Consider the following 13,089-nt stretch of genomic DNA (forward strand, 5'->3'; position numbering starts at 1 on the left):
CAGGAAGGGGAATCCTGGCAGGATCTCATGGGACGTCCATGGTCTATGCTGCTGTCAGGCACTCACAGCTTCCACATCCCAATCCACCCCACCAGGTTCTGCAGTTTCTTGACAAAGCTTTAGCCCATCCCCTCCAACATGTAGCTCAGCCCAAATGTTTGTTAGTGACCAGCAAACTCGAAGGGGATGGTCAGAAGAACTGAGACCTCATTGGCAATTGCTCAGTCACTAACAGCCCGTGCAACCTTAGTCCCTGGATTCAGACCCCATCTCATTCACCAGCAAAACAAGGAAGCTTCCAAATCCCAGTTCTATCCTGGATCCTGCCACTAAGTGGGGAGGGTTGGGGTAGGGAGGCCTCTCACCTTTTCAGTGAAGATGTTTGCTCCGTGTGTGGTAGCAGAACTGGCGATGGCATTGGAAAGGGCACCCATGCCCCCCTGGACATAGCCCCAGGCCCCCCGCATCCCTTCTAGGCCCCCCATCACGTGATGCAGCAGCACATACCTGAGGACAGACCACCTGAGTCAGGGCCTGGAGGTAGGATTTAATCTCATGGAGTTCCATCTTGACCTTGGCTGTCCCTGCCCCACCCAGCCCTCTTCCATTGGCCTTCAATGAGCCCAAGTACTCAAGAAAGCCCTCTGCCTTCTCTCGCTGCACCCTCTCCCCAGACAAATGGATCTATGTGTGCAGCTTTATCACTGATAACTTGGCAGTGACACCAAACCTGCTGCTCCAGGGCTCTCCGGAGCCCCAGCCCTATGTGCAGCTGCCCACATTCGGGAGCTTTTCTGGCAGGCATCATAAAGCCCCAGTGTTTCCCCATTCCTGTTTCTCCTTTAGTCCTCCCTGTCCTAGAGAAAGGTGCCTTCAGTTTCCAACTGAAACCCACGCGTCAGCCTTGAGCCCTGCTAGTTCCTCCTCACGTACATCCAGCAACGTGCCCCCTCCACCCTCCACAGACCCTGCACACAGCCCAGCCCTGCCGCCGTTCCTCCTCCTCGCACTGCAGCAGCAACGCCCTCATTGACCACCTTCTCCCCCTCTGCCTCCCCTGCGGACCTTTGTCCACACAGGGGCCTTATCTCAAAACCCAACCATGCTCCTGGCTCTTCACCTCCTTCCAAAGCCCCCGCCTCAGCTGCTCTCAGGGGAATGCCAGTCCCCTAAGTGGCTTCCAGGGCTCCTGCCTGCTGGCCAGCTGGCCCCTGATCACACCCTCACACCACACACACCTACAAGCTGGACTCTCATTCCTCTGATGGAGCACACGTTCCCTGAATCCCAGCATTTGCACCTGCTGTTCTGTCCCCTCCTCATCTTTTGTTTTGCTAACTCCTTCTAGTCCTTCCAGTCTCAGAACAAATGGGTCTTCCCTGTGGAGGCCTTTCCAGGCCCTGCACCAGGCTGTTTCCCTGCTGGGCCTCCTGTCACAGGCTCACACCACTTCACCATCATCACGTGCTGTGTCTCTCCCATTAGGATTTAGACTCGGTTCACCACCAGCCCCTTGCGCATTGTCCCTAGTACCTAGCATAGGTAAGTGCTCTATCAATATTTCTTTTTTTTTTTTTTTTTGTAGAGACAGAGTCTCACTTTATCACCCTTGGTAGAGTGCCGTGGCGTCACACAGCTCACAGCAACCTCCAACTCCTAGGCTTAGGTGATTCTCTTGCCTCAGCCTCCCAAGTAGCTGGGATTACAGGCGCCCGCCACAACGCCCGGCTATTTTTTTGTTGCAGTTTGGCCGGGGCCGGGTTTGAACCCACCACCCTCGGCATGTGGGGCCGGCGCCCTACCCGCTGAGCCACAGGCGCCGCCCCTATCAATATTTCTTGAGAGAATTCATGAAGAAGCAAATGACTTAAAGGCATGCTTCACAAACCGAGCAGTTGCAGAGCCTCCCTGAGACCTGCAGACAGGACAGGAGGCCCCAGCTGGAAGACCCAGATTGGCCAAGGTGGAGCAACTGCTGCCAACCCCCCTTCTCTGTGGCCCTGGGGAATCGGGGGCTGGCTGAAGGTCTGCTGAAAACCACCACCAAGGGCGTTCTCATCCCTCGAGAGAAAACCCGCATTGACAGCTTCTAGCTGCATCTTCTGGTGCGCTGGAAACGGCCCAACACAGAACCAGCCTCCATCCGGGTACGCATGTGCACACACACACACCACACATAACACGCACACATACACACACACATACCATACACACACCACACATCACACGCACATACACACACACACCATACACACACCACACATCACACGCACACACACACACACACCATACACACACCACACATCACACGCACATACACACACACACACCATACACACACCACACATCACATGCACATACATACATACACACATACCATACACACACCACACATCACACACATACACACACACATACAAAACACACACCACACATCAAACGCACATACACACACACATACCATACACACACCACACATCAAACGCACATACACACACACATACCATACACACACCACACATCACACGCACATACACACACACACATCACACGCACATACACACACACACATACCATACACACACCACACATCACATGCACATACATACATACACACATACCATACACACACCACACATCACACACATACACACACACATACAAAACACACACCACACATCAAACGCACATACACACACACATACCATACACACACCACACATCAAATGCACATACACACACACATACCATACACACACCACACATCACACGCACATACACACACATACCATACACAAACACACATCACACGCACATACACACACACATACCATACACACACCACACATCACACGCACATACACACACACATACCATACACACACCACACATCACACACACATACACACACATACAAAACACACACCACACATCACATGCACATACAGACACACAAACCATACACATACCACACATCACACGCACATACACACACATCACACACACACCATACACACACCACACATCACCCGCACATACACACACATACCATACACACATCACAGGCACATACACACACACCACACATCACACACATATACACACACATACCGTACACACACCACACATCACACGCACATACACACACAAATACCATACACACACCACACATCACACGCACATATACACACAAATACCATACACACACCACACATCACACACACATCACACACACATACACACACACACCACACATCACACACACATACACACACACATACACACACACACCACACATCAGATGCACATACACACACATACCAAACACACACCACACATCACACGCACATACACACAAATACCATACACACACCACACATCACACACACATACACACACACACCAGACACACATCACGCATCACACACATACACACACCACACATCACATGCACACACACATACCATACACACATCACACGCACATACACACACACATACCATACACACACCACACATCACACACACATACCATACACACACCACACATCACACGCACATACACACACACATCACACGCACACACACATACACACACACCCCATACACATACTCCTCCATACCATGCACACCACACATCACACACACATACATACACACATACCATACACACACCACACATCACATGCACACACACACCACACACACATACACACACCCCATACACATCCCCCCCACACCACACACACTACACATCACACACACATACGTACACACACCGCACATCACACGCACACACACATCACACACACACCAGACACACATACAAACACACTCCATACACATACTCCCCCACACACCACACATACCACACATCACACACTAACACACAGCACACACACTAACACACACACACAAACACCATACACATACCCCCCACACACACCATACACCACATATCACACACACATCACACGCATATCACACACACACATCACACACCACACACCACACATGCCACACACCACATATCTACCACACACACACCACACAGACTACACATCACACACACATACACACACATCACACACACACACCACACCACACACACCACACACAAACCACACACCATGCAAAACACACATACCACACCACACACACTACACACAAACCACACACCATGCAAAACACACATACACTACACACTACACAGACACCATACACACACCACACACATACCCACGACACACACCTCCCCTCCCATTCCCGTCCCTGTGAAGGCTCCGACTTCACCGTGTCTGACTGCCACCTCTGGGACTGGGCTGTAAACACACCCCAGCCCACAAAGAGAAAGGCAGCTCCCCGTCGACACAGGGGTGTCTCTGTGCGTGAGTGTCCCAGGGCCCAGGAATGGAGCAGCAGGGGAGCAGATAGTGCGGGCTTTTGTGGGAGTTGCTGGGGGAAGGAAGAGAGGGGAGGAAAGAAGACAATCATTAATTTTGAGATATCACAGTGGGAGGTGGAGGAAAGGCTTTTCTTAGTGAAGCAGCAGAGAGCAGTTGCTAAGAAAGGGAGTTTAGATAGCCGGGTTGTAAGTCAGCTCTGCCACTCAATAGCTGTGTGACTTTGGGCAAGACGCTTCCCCTCTCTGAACCATAGTTCAGGATGCTGGATGTTGCTTGAGGGTTAAGTTAATCACACAGAAGTGATTAGAGCCTGGCTCAGTGAGTGAGCTCACTGCTCTCTCCTCTGTTGGGGAATGTGTTCTGCTTCTGTGCCCACCTGTGCCCCACATGAAGCCCCCACTCACCCGCTCCCCTGAGTGTGGGGACTCGCCATGGCCCCAATCACAGCATCTGTTGCTAGAGTGGCTTTTAGAGGCTCTGATTCGAACCACTGATCCAGCACCTGGACAGCAAACCAGCAGGAAGAAGGGCTCAGGGGCCTCAATGGGAGGTGGGTCCCCTCATTTCTGGTTGGGCTGGAGGCTGGGCAGCTGCTCACCTTGGCAATGGGGGCCGTGAGGACCTCATAATAGAGGGGAAACTGGGACCCCAGGATGCGGCCTGAAAGAGAAGATCCACAAAATGTGAACTTGGACAGCAATAAGGAAAAACTCTGAGCTGATCCCAGGGGATAAAAGAACGACAGGAGCAGTGTCTTTCTGATGGGAGGCCCGAGTAGTGGGGGACAGGTGGTTTGAGTCCTGCCCTGCCTCTCACAAGCTGCATGGCCTTGGGCATGATTTTAATATCTCTGTACTTGCTTCTTTATCTGTAAAATAGGCAGTAATGTTTTATAGCCCCAAGGACTACTGTGAGCACTGAGATACGTAAAACATTTGCAAGTGCACAGGCACTTAGTAATGCATTTTGGCTGTTAGCAGCACTTTTGGAAAATTTTTAACTTATACCTTATTCCTTCACTTGGAGTTCTGTGTGGCACATGCCCTGGGAGTAGCCAGTATGGCTAGTCTATTCCTCTGACCCTGATCTAGACAGTTTTAGAGAGTAACTAGGTGTTAAGGCCTGAGGGCAGGGATCACAATCTCCTGTCATGGTATCCCCTGTGCCTCGGATCTGACAAATAGTAGGAGCTCAGTAACGTTTATGGCATGGTTTTTGCACCAAACTCCTTGGACAGCCCACTGAGCTGCACTGTCTCCTTGTGGCATTTGTGGAGGACTCCACTGCCACCACTCTGCAGTGCTCCCCCCCCACCATAGTTGGGCTGGCCTGCCTGCTCCTTGACTCTGGGTTAATTCTTGTGACTAGCTTGGCCAACAGATTGTTTGCAGATGTGACACAAGCTGAGGCTTGAAACAGGCCTCCTCACTGGGTTTAACCTCTGTGTTTCTCACATCAGTGATCTCCTGTCACTGATGTGAGAAGTCCATGCCAAGACCAGCAGGCTGCTTCTGAGAGCAGGACGAAAGTACCTGGAGCAGCCACAAACACGCTTGCGGCCAGGCCAGGTCAGCTGAGCCAGCTACCATGCAGATGTGTAGGAAACAAATGTTTATATGCCACTGGAGTTTTGTGTTCTTTTCTTTTTTTTTTTAGCCATAGCTCACTGATTGGTTATTGATAGTGAGTATCCCCTCGAGGAGTAGGTGGTAGAAAATAATAGCATCCTTGGTGAACCTTCCCTTCCCCTACCCATGGCAGACATTACTAATTGATACCAAATCTTTTCCTTGCTGAGCCCAGATCTAGCACACTTCTCTTATGGTTGCAGCTCTTCAATTTTTTCTTGGACCCTACCTCCTATTCTAGACCTGGCCATGGTGATGAGCTCCTTGCAGGCTTTGATCACTGTCGCACAGTGCAACCCCAGAGCATCTCACATCAGTCCTGAAAAAGGCATCTCTTGGTTTTCTTTCCTGGGGTTTCACTGGCACCATGACAGGACCCCCAAGGAAACCTACTTGGCACCCACAGGTGCACAGCCCAGATGTGTGGGTATTAGTAGGGGGATAGAACCCAATGGATAAGTATTTTCCTTTCCTTCTCCTGAGAACGTTTCTCAAATGCATTTCATAAGGCTTCTCAGAGTGGGCGGCAGGGTCCAGCACCTTGGTATCCACAGTGGTGGCCAGTGCGATGCCACACCCTGGTACTGACTTTCTCTCTGTCCATTTTCCCTCTTCCTGTCCCCTATTTTTGTGCCTTGGGAGCGCCCTTCAAAATAAACTGCTTGTACCTGTAAACCTTTGTCTCACGATCTATTTTTAGGGCACATCAGACCTTCTCAATAAAGTGCTCCAGGCCACCCTTAATTGATCACAGCTGGCAGGCTGCCTTGGCAGTTCAGGCTTACGTACTGGCATGGAGAATGGGCTCACCACCATGAAGGTCACACATGCCCTGCGGCCTGCACTGTGGACTCACCTGCCTGCAGCAGCGGTTTGAGAGTGGCAAGCGACCTGACCCTCTGCAGCAGGGGGCCACGCTGGAAGGCCGCCAGGTCCACGGGGGCCACATCCAACAGAGGATCAATGGCTGATGCCAAGCAATTCATGAACTCCTCGTATCTGGGAAAGGCCTGGAAGAAAACTTGAAGTCAGTCCCACTGTCCAGAACCCCACAAGGACATTGCCCCAACTCTGGGTCCTCCATACAGCCTGCTGCACCCCATGGCTGAACCTTGACTATTCCACAGGCCTCACTTGCACTGTGGCTCAGCCTGGCTCTGTGTCCATCGACACAAGGAAGAGAGTGGCAGGGGAGGTCAGAGAGATCCCAGGTAATGGCAGAGCTTGGGGTAGTGACAGGGAGCCAGGGCTAATGCTAGCCAACATGTTGTCAGCCACAGAAAACCAGAAAGTAGCCCAACGCATGGTCTCTGTGATCACCATAAAACCAATTAGAAGTTTCTTCTTTCTGTCCTTCTGTACTTTTATAAATGTGTATTGCTGGTAAAAAGCACCTGTCCCCCCAGCATGATAGCTGTCCTCATCCAGTCCTTAAGTCTCACTTTCTGTCTCATCACACACAGTAATAGAAGCCTCCTCTTACTCATCAAACTCCCACCACAGAGCCTTCCTTCCCTGACAGGCACAGGAGCAGGGATGGTGCCTGTGCCTCTGAGGGCCCGACCTTGATTCATAGCCCAGAACTTTAAATTTTGGTCTATCTCTACCCATGGATATATCCACAGCATTTTAACAAATGTTATATAAAGAAAAGGCCCATGCTGAAATACATTTGAGAAGTCTTGGTAAAAATGAAGTGAAACAGCTTTCTCTAGGGGTGGCTTTTAATAAGACAACATACAAAGATAACCCTGGAAATCAGGCTCCTTACTTTCCACGATGGGAAGGGAGCCCTTTCCTCCTGCCTGTGTGGTCACTAGTGATAGGGCCACAGCCAATGTCCTGCAGGACTTGTACCGAATTCTCTCCAGCACACCTGAGACAGGCCGGATGTGGAGGAGAGGGTGGGGATGGTGGTCCCCGGCTTCTGCTCACAAGAATCACGGAAGAAGCATTTCCAAAAAGCTGAGCTCCCCAGATGATTATGAAACCGCTGAGTGTCTGTGTTCTCTAAGATATAGCCAACGTTAGATTAACATGACAGAAAGCAATGCACACAGATCACGTAACCTACCTGCTTCTCAGGAAACCGTCCCTACCGAGATATGATTTAATGCTATGCCTTCAGCTTGTATCCAGCCTTGGTACAAACATGGCCATTTGAACCAATGGTACCAGGCCCATTCCAGAATCCAGTGACTCATCTAGACAAAGCTACCAACAAATCCCTTGGGTACATTTCCCAAGGAAAAAAAATGCACCAAAAATGTACCCTCTCCATCCCATGTGTGCTCTGCCTTTCACCAGCTTGGTACGCCCTCACGGATACGTTCCTGCATTAAGCTGCCAGGATGATGCCTTGAGATGCCAAATTGAATGAATATTACTGCAAGTTTCTCGTCCTAAGTTCCTGATCCAGTTCATTCTATCCTTAATTGATCATCTCTCATCCTCCCTTTTGGCTTGTGTGTGGATGACTGCTGGGAATTCTGTATGAAAGCAGGAGGGACATGAGCACACACCGTGTTAAGAACACCCCAGTAGGTGCCCTTCTGAAATCCAGCACGTGGAGGCCATCTGACCACACACGGGTGTGAGGGCCTCCCGTGCCCGAGGGTCTTAATCACTGTTCTCCCTTCCTTTCTCTTTGTAGAGTCTGAAATCAAGAGCTGGCACACACCGGAGCCCTCTAGGAAGGTGGAGTGTCCTGTCCAAGCCCCCATGGCTTTTAGACAAGTGTTCTCAGATGATCTAACCAGGCCCACTTTCTCTAAAGAGCCACCTGCAGGGTCTGAGGGAGGAGCAGCTCATTCACAGCTTGCATACCCTACCTGGGCATCCTTCCGTGAGAACTGGGCGATCTGCTTCTGGTTCTCCGCCATGTCTGCACCCAGCAGAAGGGAGCGAGGTGCCTTGCTCCCTGTGCCCTCCTCCAGCATAGGGCTGAAGGAGTAGGGGTTTCGAAGATGAAGCCTCAGCCCGTGTTTCTGCAGAACACCAACAGCAAAGGCAAAATGTTAAGGGATCTGTGGCATCTGCCTGCAACCTTTCTCTGAGTGTGTTGGTGTGACCTTTAGGTAACTCTGGGCAGGTTCTCAAGGAATGTGGTCCTGGTTCCTGTTTTTTAAAATATAAGTTTATATGTATTAAAAGTTCTCTTGCCCAGGCACCCTAGGGTGGAACATAGCACATTACACGACACCACACCACACCACATTACACTGTGCCACCCAGGTTACATCATACCACACCATGTCACATCATACCACATCACATCATACCACACCACATCATGTCACATCATGCCACACCACACCACATCATACCACACCATGTCACATCATACCACACCATGTCACATCATACCACATCACATCATACCACACCACAACACATCATACTACACCACGTCACATCATACCACATCACATCATACCACACCACATCATACCACACCATGTCACATCATACCACACCACACCACACCACATCATACCACATTACACCACATCATACCACACCACGTCACATCATACCACATCACATCATACCACACCACACCACATCATACCACATCATGTCACATCATGCCACACCACACCACATCATACCACATCACATCATACCACACCACACCACATCATACCACATTACACCACATCATACCACACCACATCACATCAGACCACACCACATCATACCACACCACACCACATCATACCACACCATGTCACATCATACCACACCATGTCACATCATACCACACCACACCACATCATACCACACCATGTCACATCATACCACACCACGTCACATCAGACCACACCACACCACATCATACCACAGCACACCACATCATACCACACCACACGTATCATGCTCACTCTATGCCAGGTACTGTATAAGGTTTACAGTGATCACCTCACAATGGCTTTGTAAGTACAGTCATGTGTTGCTTAACAATGGAGATGAGTTCTGAGAAATGCGTCACCGTGTGAACGTCATGGAATGCACACACACAAACCTGGACGGTGTCGCCTGCTACGCCCCTATGCTGTGTGGTGTGGCCGCTGCCCCTTGGCTACAAACCTGTGTAGCACATGACTGGGCTGACTACTGTAGATGGTAAGTTTTCTCTATCTAAACATGTCTAAACATAGAAAAAACACCATAAAAATAACAGTGTAAAGGGTAAATTGCACACGTGAATAGGGCACTTCCAGGACTAGAAGTTGCCCTGGTGAGTCAGTGAGTGAATGTGAAGGCTCCGACATCACTGCACTGTACTCTAGACTTTGCAAACACTCCATTTGGGCTGCAGTAAATTTGTAAAACATGTTTCCTTTCTTCAATAATAAGTTCACTTGGATTATTGTGAGTTTTTCACTTTATAGACATTTAACATTTGCTAAAAGCACACACTGTACATCTACACAAAAATATCTTTTTCTTCATATACTTTTTTTTTGAGACAGAGTCTCACTCTGGCTAGAGTTGTCTAAGCTAGAGTGCCATGGCATCATAGCTCACAACAACCTCAAACTCTTGGGGTCAAAGGATCCTCCTGTCTCAGCCTTCTAAGTAGCTGGGACTACAGGTGCCCTCTACAATGCCTGGCTAATTTTTCTGTTTTTAGTAGAGACAGGGTCTTGCTGTAGCTCAGGCTGGTTTTGAACTCCTGAGCTCAAGTGATCCTCCAACCTTAGCCTCCCAGAGTGCTATGATTACAGGCTTGAGCCATCTTGCCCAGCCTCTTCCTTTATATTCTTATTCTATGAGCTTTTATTTTCAAAAATTTTAAATTTTTGACTTTTAAAACTTTATTGTTATAAATTAAGACACAAACACATGTTATCTTAGGCTTATGCAGGGTCAAGGTCATGAGTATCACCATCTTCCACCTCCATATCTCGTCCCACTGGAAGGTCTTCAGGGGCAGTGACACTCAGGCAGCTCCCATCTCCTGTGATAACATGTCTTATTCCGGAATAGCTCCTGGAGGACCTGCCTGAGGCTGTTTACAGTTAGCTTTTTTTTTTTATTAATAAGTAGAAGGAGTACATACTAAAATAACAATAAGAAGTATATATAGTAAATACATAAACTAGTAATGAAGTTGTTTATTATCACTATCAAGTATTATTTGCTGTACATAATTGTACGTGCTATACTTTTATATGGCTGGCAGTGCAGTGGGTTCGTTCACAGCAGCAACACCACAAACACAGGGGGAATGTGTTGCACTGACATTACAAGGGCTACGATGTCGCTAGGCAACAGGAGTTTTCTGACCCATCAGAACCTCAGGGGACCCCATTGCGTATGCGGTCTACCTTTGAAATGTCCTTGCACAGTGCATGACATATGCAACGGTACTACTATCCTCACTGTACAGACAGAACAAATGAGCCTCGGAGAAGTTAAATAACTTGTCCCACGTTCACTTCAGGAGGCAAATCTGTGTTTCAAAACCACAACTCTGTGACTCCAAAGCCTTGGCTCTCAGCACTAGTCTATAACTACCCCATTTCAGAAATAAATAATTAAAATTTAGAAAGACACAATAAAGCAATGGTTATGTGAAAATCCATACTTACAAAGTAGATAAATTATTCACATCAGAAAATTTTATTTACTTTTGAGACTCATTTACTCCAGGGTCACTTCAAATGGAAGTTCCCTCGATGCACTTAAAATATGATTTACAAATATTTGATCAGTGTACAGAACTTTCCAAGAGCACATCCACTTCTTCAAAGGAGGCACCGAGAAAACAAAAGGGGCCTGTGCTACCTCCACAGACAGACCCAGTGTCCTGCCTGTCTAGAGCCTTCTTTCTCCAGGTCGGCGGCCTGCTCCCCATTCTTTGAGGTTTCTGCTCAGAAGCTGCCCCATCAGCCAGGCCTCCCTGCACCACCTCAGCGCTCTCTGCCCCCACTCCTTGCATTATTTTTCTCCAAAGCACTTGTCACCACACAGCTGATCACATATTTAGTTTTTGTTCTTCCTGCCCAGTAGAATGTAAGCTCTATGAGGTCAGGGGCATTGTCTGTTTACCTTACAGCTGTGTCCCCTACACATGGGTACAGTGCAGTCAGTAAGTTATTCTGTTGACTGAACAAACAAATCTATGTTGCAGACAGAGGACAGAAATGATATCTGTCGGTAGAAGTTTTACAAAACAAAAACAAAACAAACAAAAAAGCTTTTCCAACAATTACAGCTGGAGTTGCCCCAAACCAGAGGCATTCCGGATAGGCAGCCTGGATTAAAAATGACAGTGGACAGTTACAGCTCCTCATTCTGCACCAGACTCTGTGCTGGTAACTAGCAAACAATGCCATGGTCGAGAGCCTCAGGAGGCAGGCACTAGCACCTTCCCCATCTCACATTGTACAAAGTATTTACAAAGTATTCTGTACACGTTGGCCACCTCTTTGTAAAATTTTGTAATGTATGTTTTGTACATTTAGCTGGGTCGGCGCCTGTAGTTCAGCAGCTAGAACACCAGCCACAAACACTGGAACTGGTGGGTTTGAACCCAGCCAGGGCCTGTCAAACAATGATGACTACAACAACAAAATAGCCAGGCATTGTGGCAGGTGCCTGTAGTCCCAGCTACTTGGGAGGCTGAGGCAAGAGAATTGCTTAAATCCAAGAGTTTGAGGTTGCTGTAAGCTGTGACTCCATGGCCCTCTACTGAGGGTGACACAGTGAGACTCTTGTCTCAAAAAAAAAAAAAAAAAAGGTACATTTAGCCACAATTCCCCATTTTCCCTATAAATGGTGACTTTATGGGTGACTTCTGGGACACTCTGTAGTTAAAGGAACACTATGGCAAATACTTTTTTTTTTTTTTTTTTAGAGACAGAATCTCACTATGTCGCCCTCAGTAGAGTGCTGTGGCATCAAACAGCTCACAGCAACCTCCAACTCCTGGGTTTAAGCAATTCTCTTGCCTCAGCCTCCTAAGTAGCTGGGACTACAGGTGCCCGCCACAAGGCCTGGCTATTTTTTTTCTGCAGTTTGGCTGGAGCCAGGTTCGAACCCGCCACC

At 48.6% G+C, this 13,089-nt stretch overlaps 1 protein-coding gene across 15 annotated transcripts in view; it reads right to left on the bottom strand.

Annotated features, from left to right (window-relative positions):
• PYROXD2 (pyridine nucleotide-disulphide oxidoreductase domain 2) overlaps positions 1 to 13,089 on the bottom strand; it is a 44,231-nt gene that overhangs the window by 20,681 nt on the left and 10,461 nt on the right. For all 15 annotated transcript variants that reach the window (XR_008378722.1, XR_008378724.1, XR_008378723.1 and 12 more), the window contains 5 exons: positions 8,865 to 9,020; positions 6,890 to 7,043; positions 5,004 to 5,065; positions 4,810 to 4,907; positions 366 to 507 (listed from right to left, as the gene is read on the bottom strand). Coding sequence is in view for 5 of the 15 variants with exons in the window: in XM_053582938.1 (XP_053438913.1) it covers positions 366 to 507; positions 4,810 to 4,907; positions 5,004 to 5,065; positions 6,890 to 7,043; positions 8,865 to 9,020 (612 nt within the window). In the remaining 10 variants the exon portion in view is untranslated. The remainder of the gene's footprint in view (positions 1 to 365; positions 508 to 4,809; positions 4,908 to 5,003; positions 5,066 to 6,889; positions 7,044 to 8,864; positions 9,021 to 13,089) is intronic.

This window comes from Nycticebus coucang, chromosome 3 (genome assembly GCF_027406575.1).
Source record: "Nycticebus coucang isolate mNycCou1 chromosome 3, mNycCou1.pri, whole genome shotgun sequence".
Classification (NCBI taxonomy): Eukaryota; Metazoa; Chordata; class Mammalia; order Primates; family Lorisidae; genus Nycticebus; species Nycticebus coucang.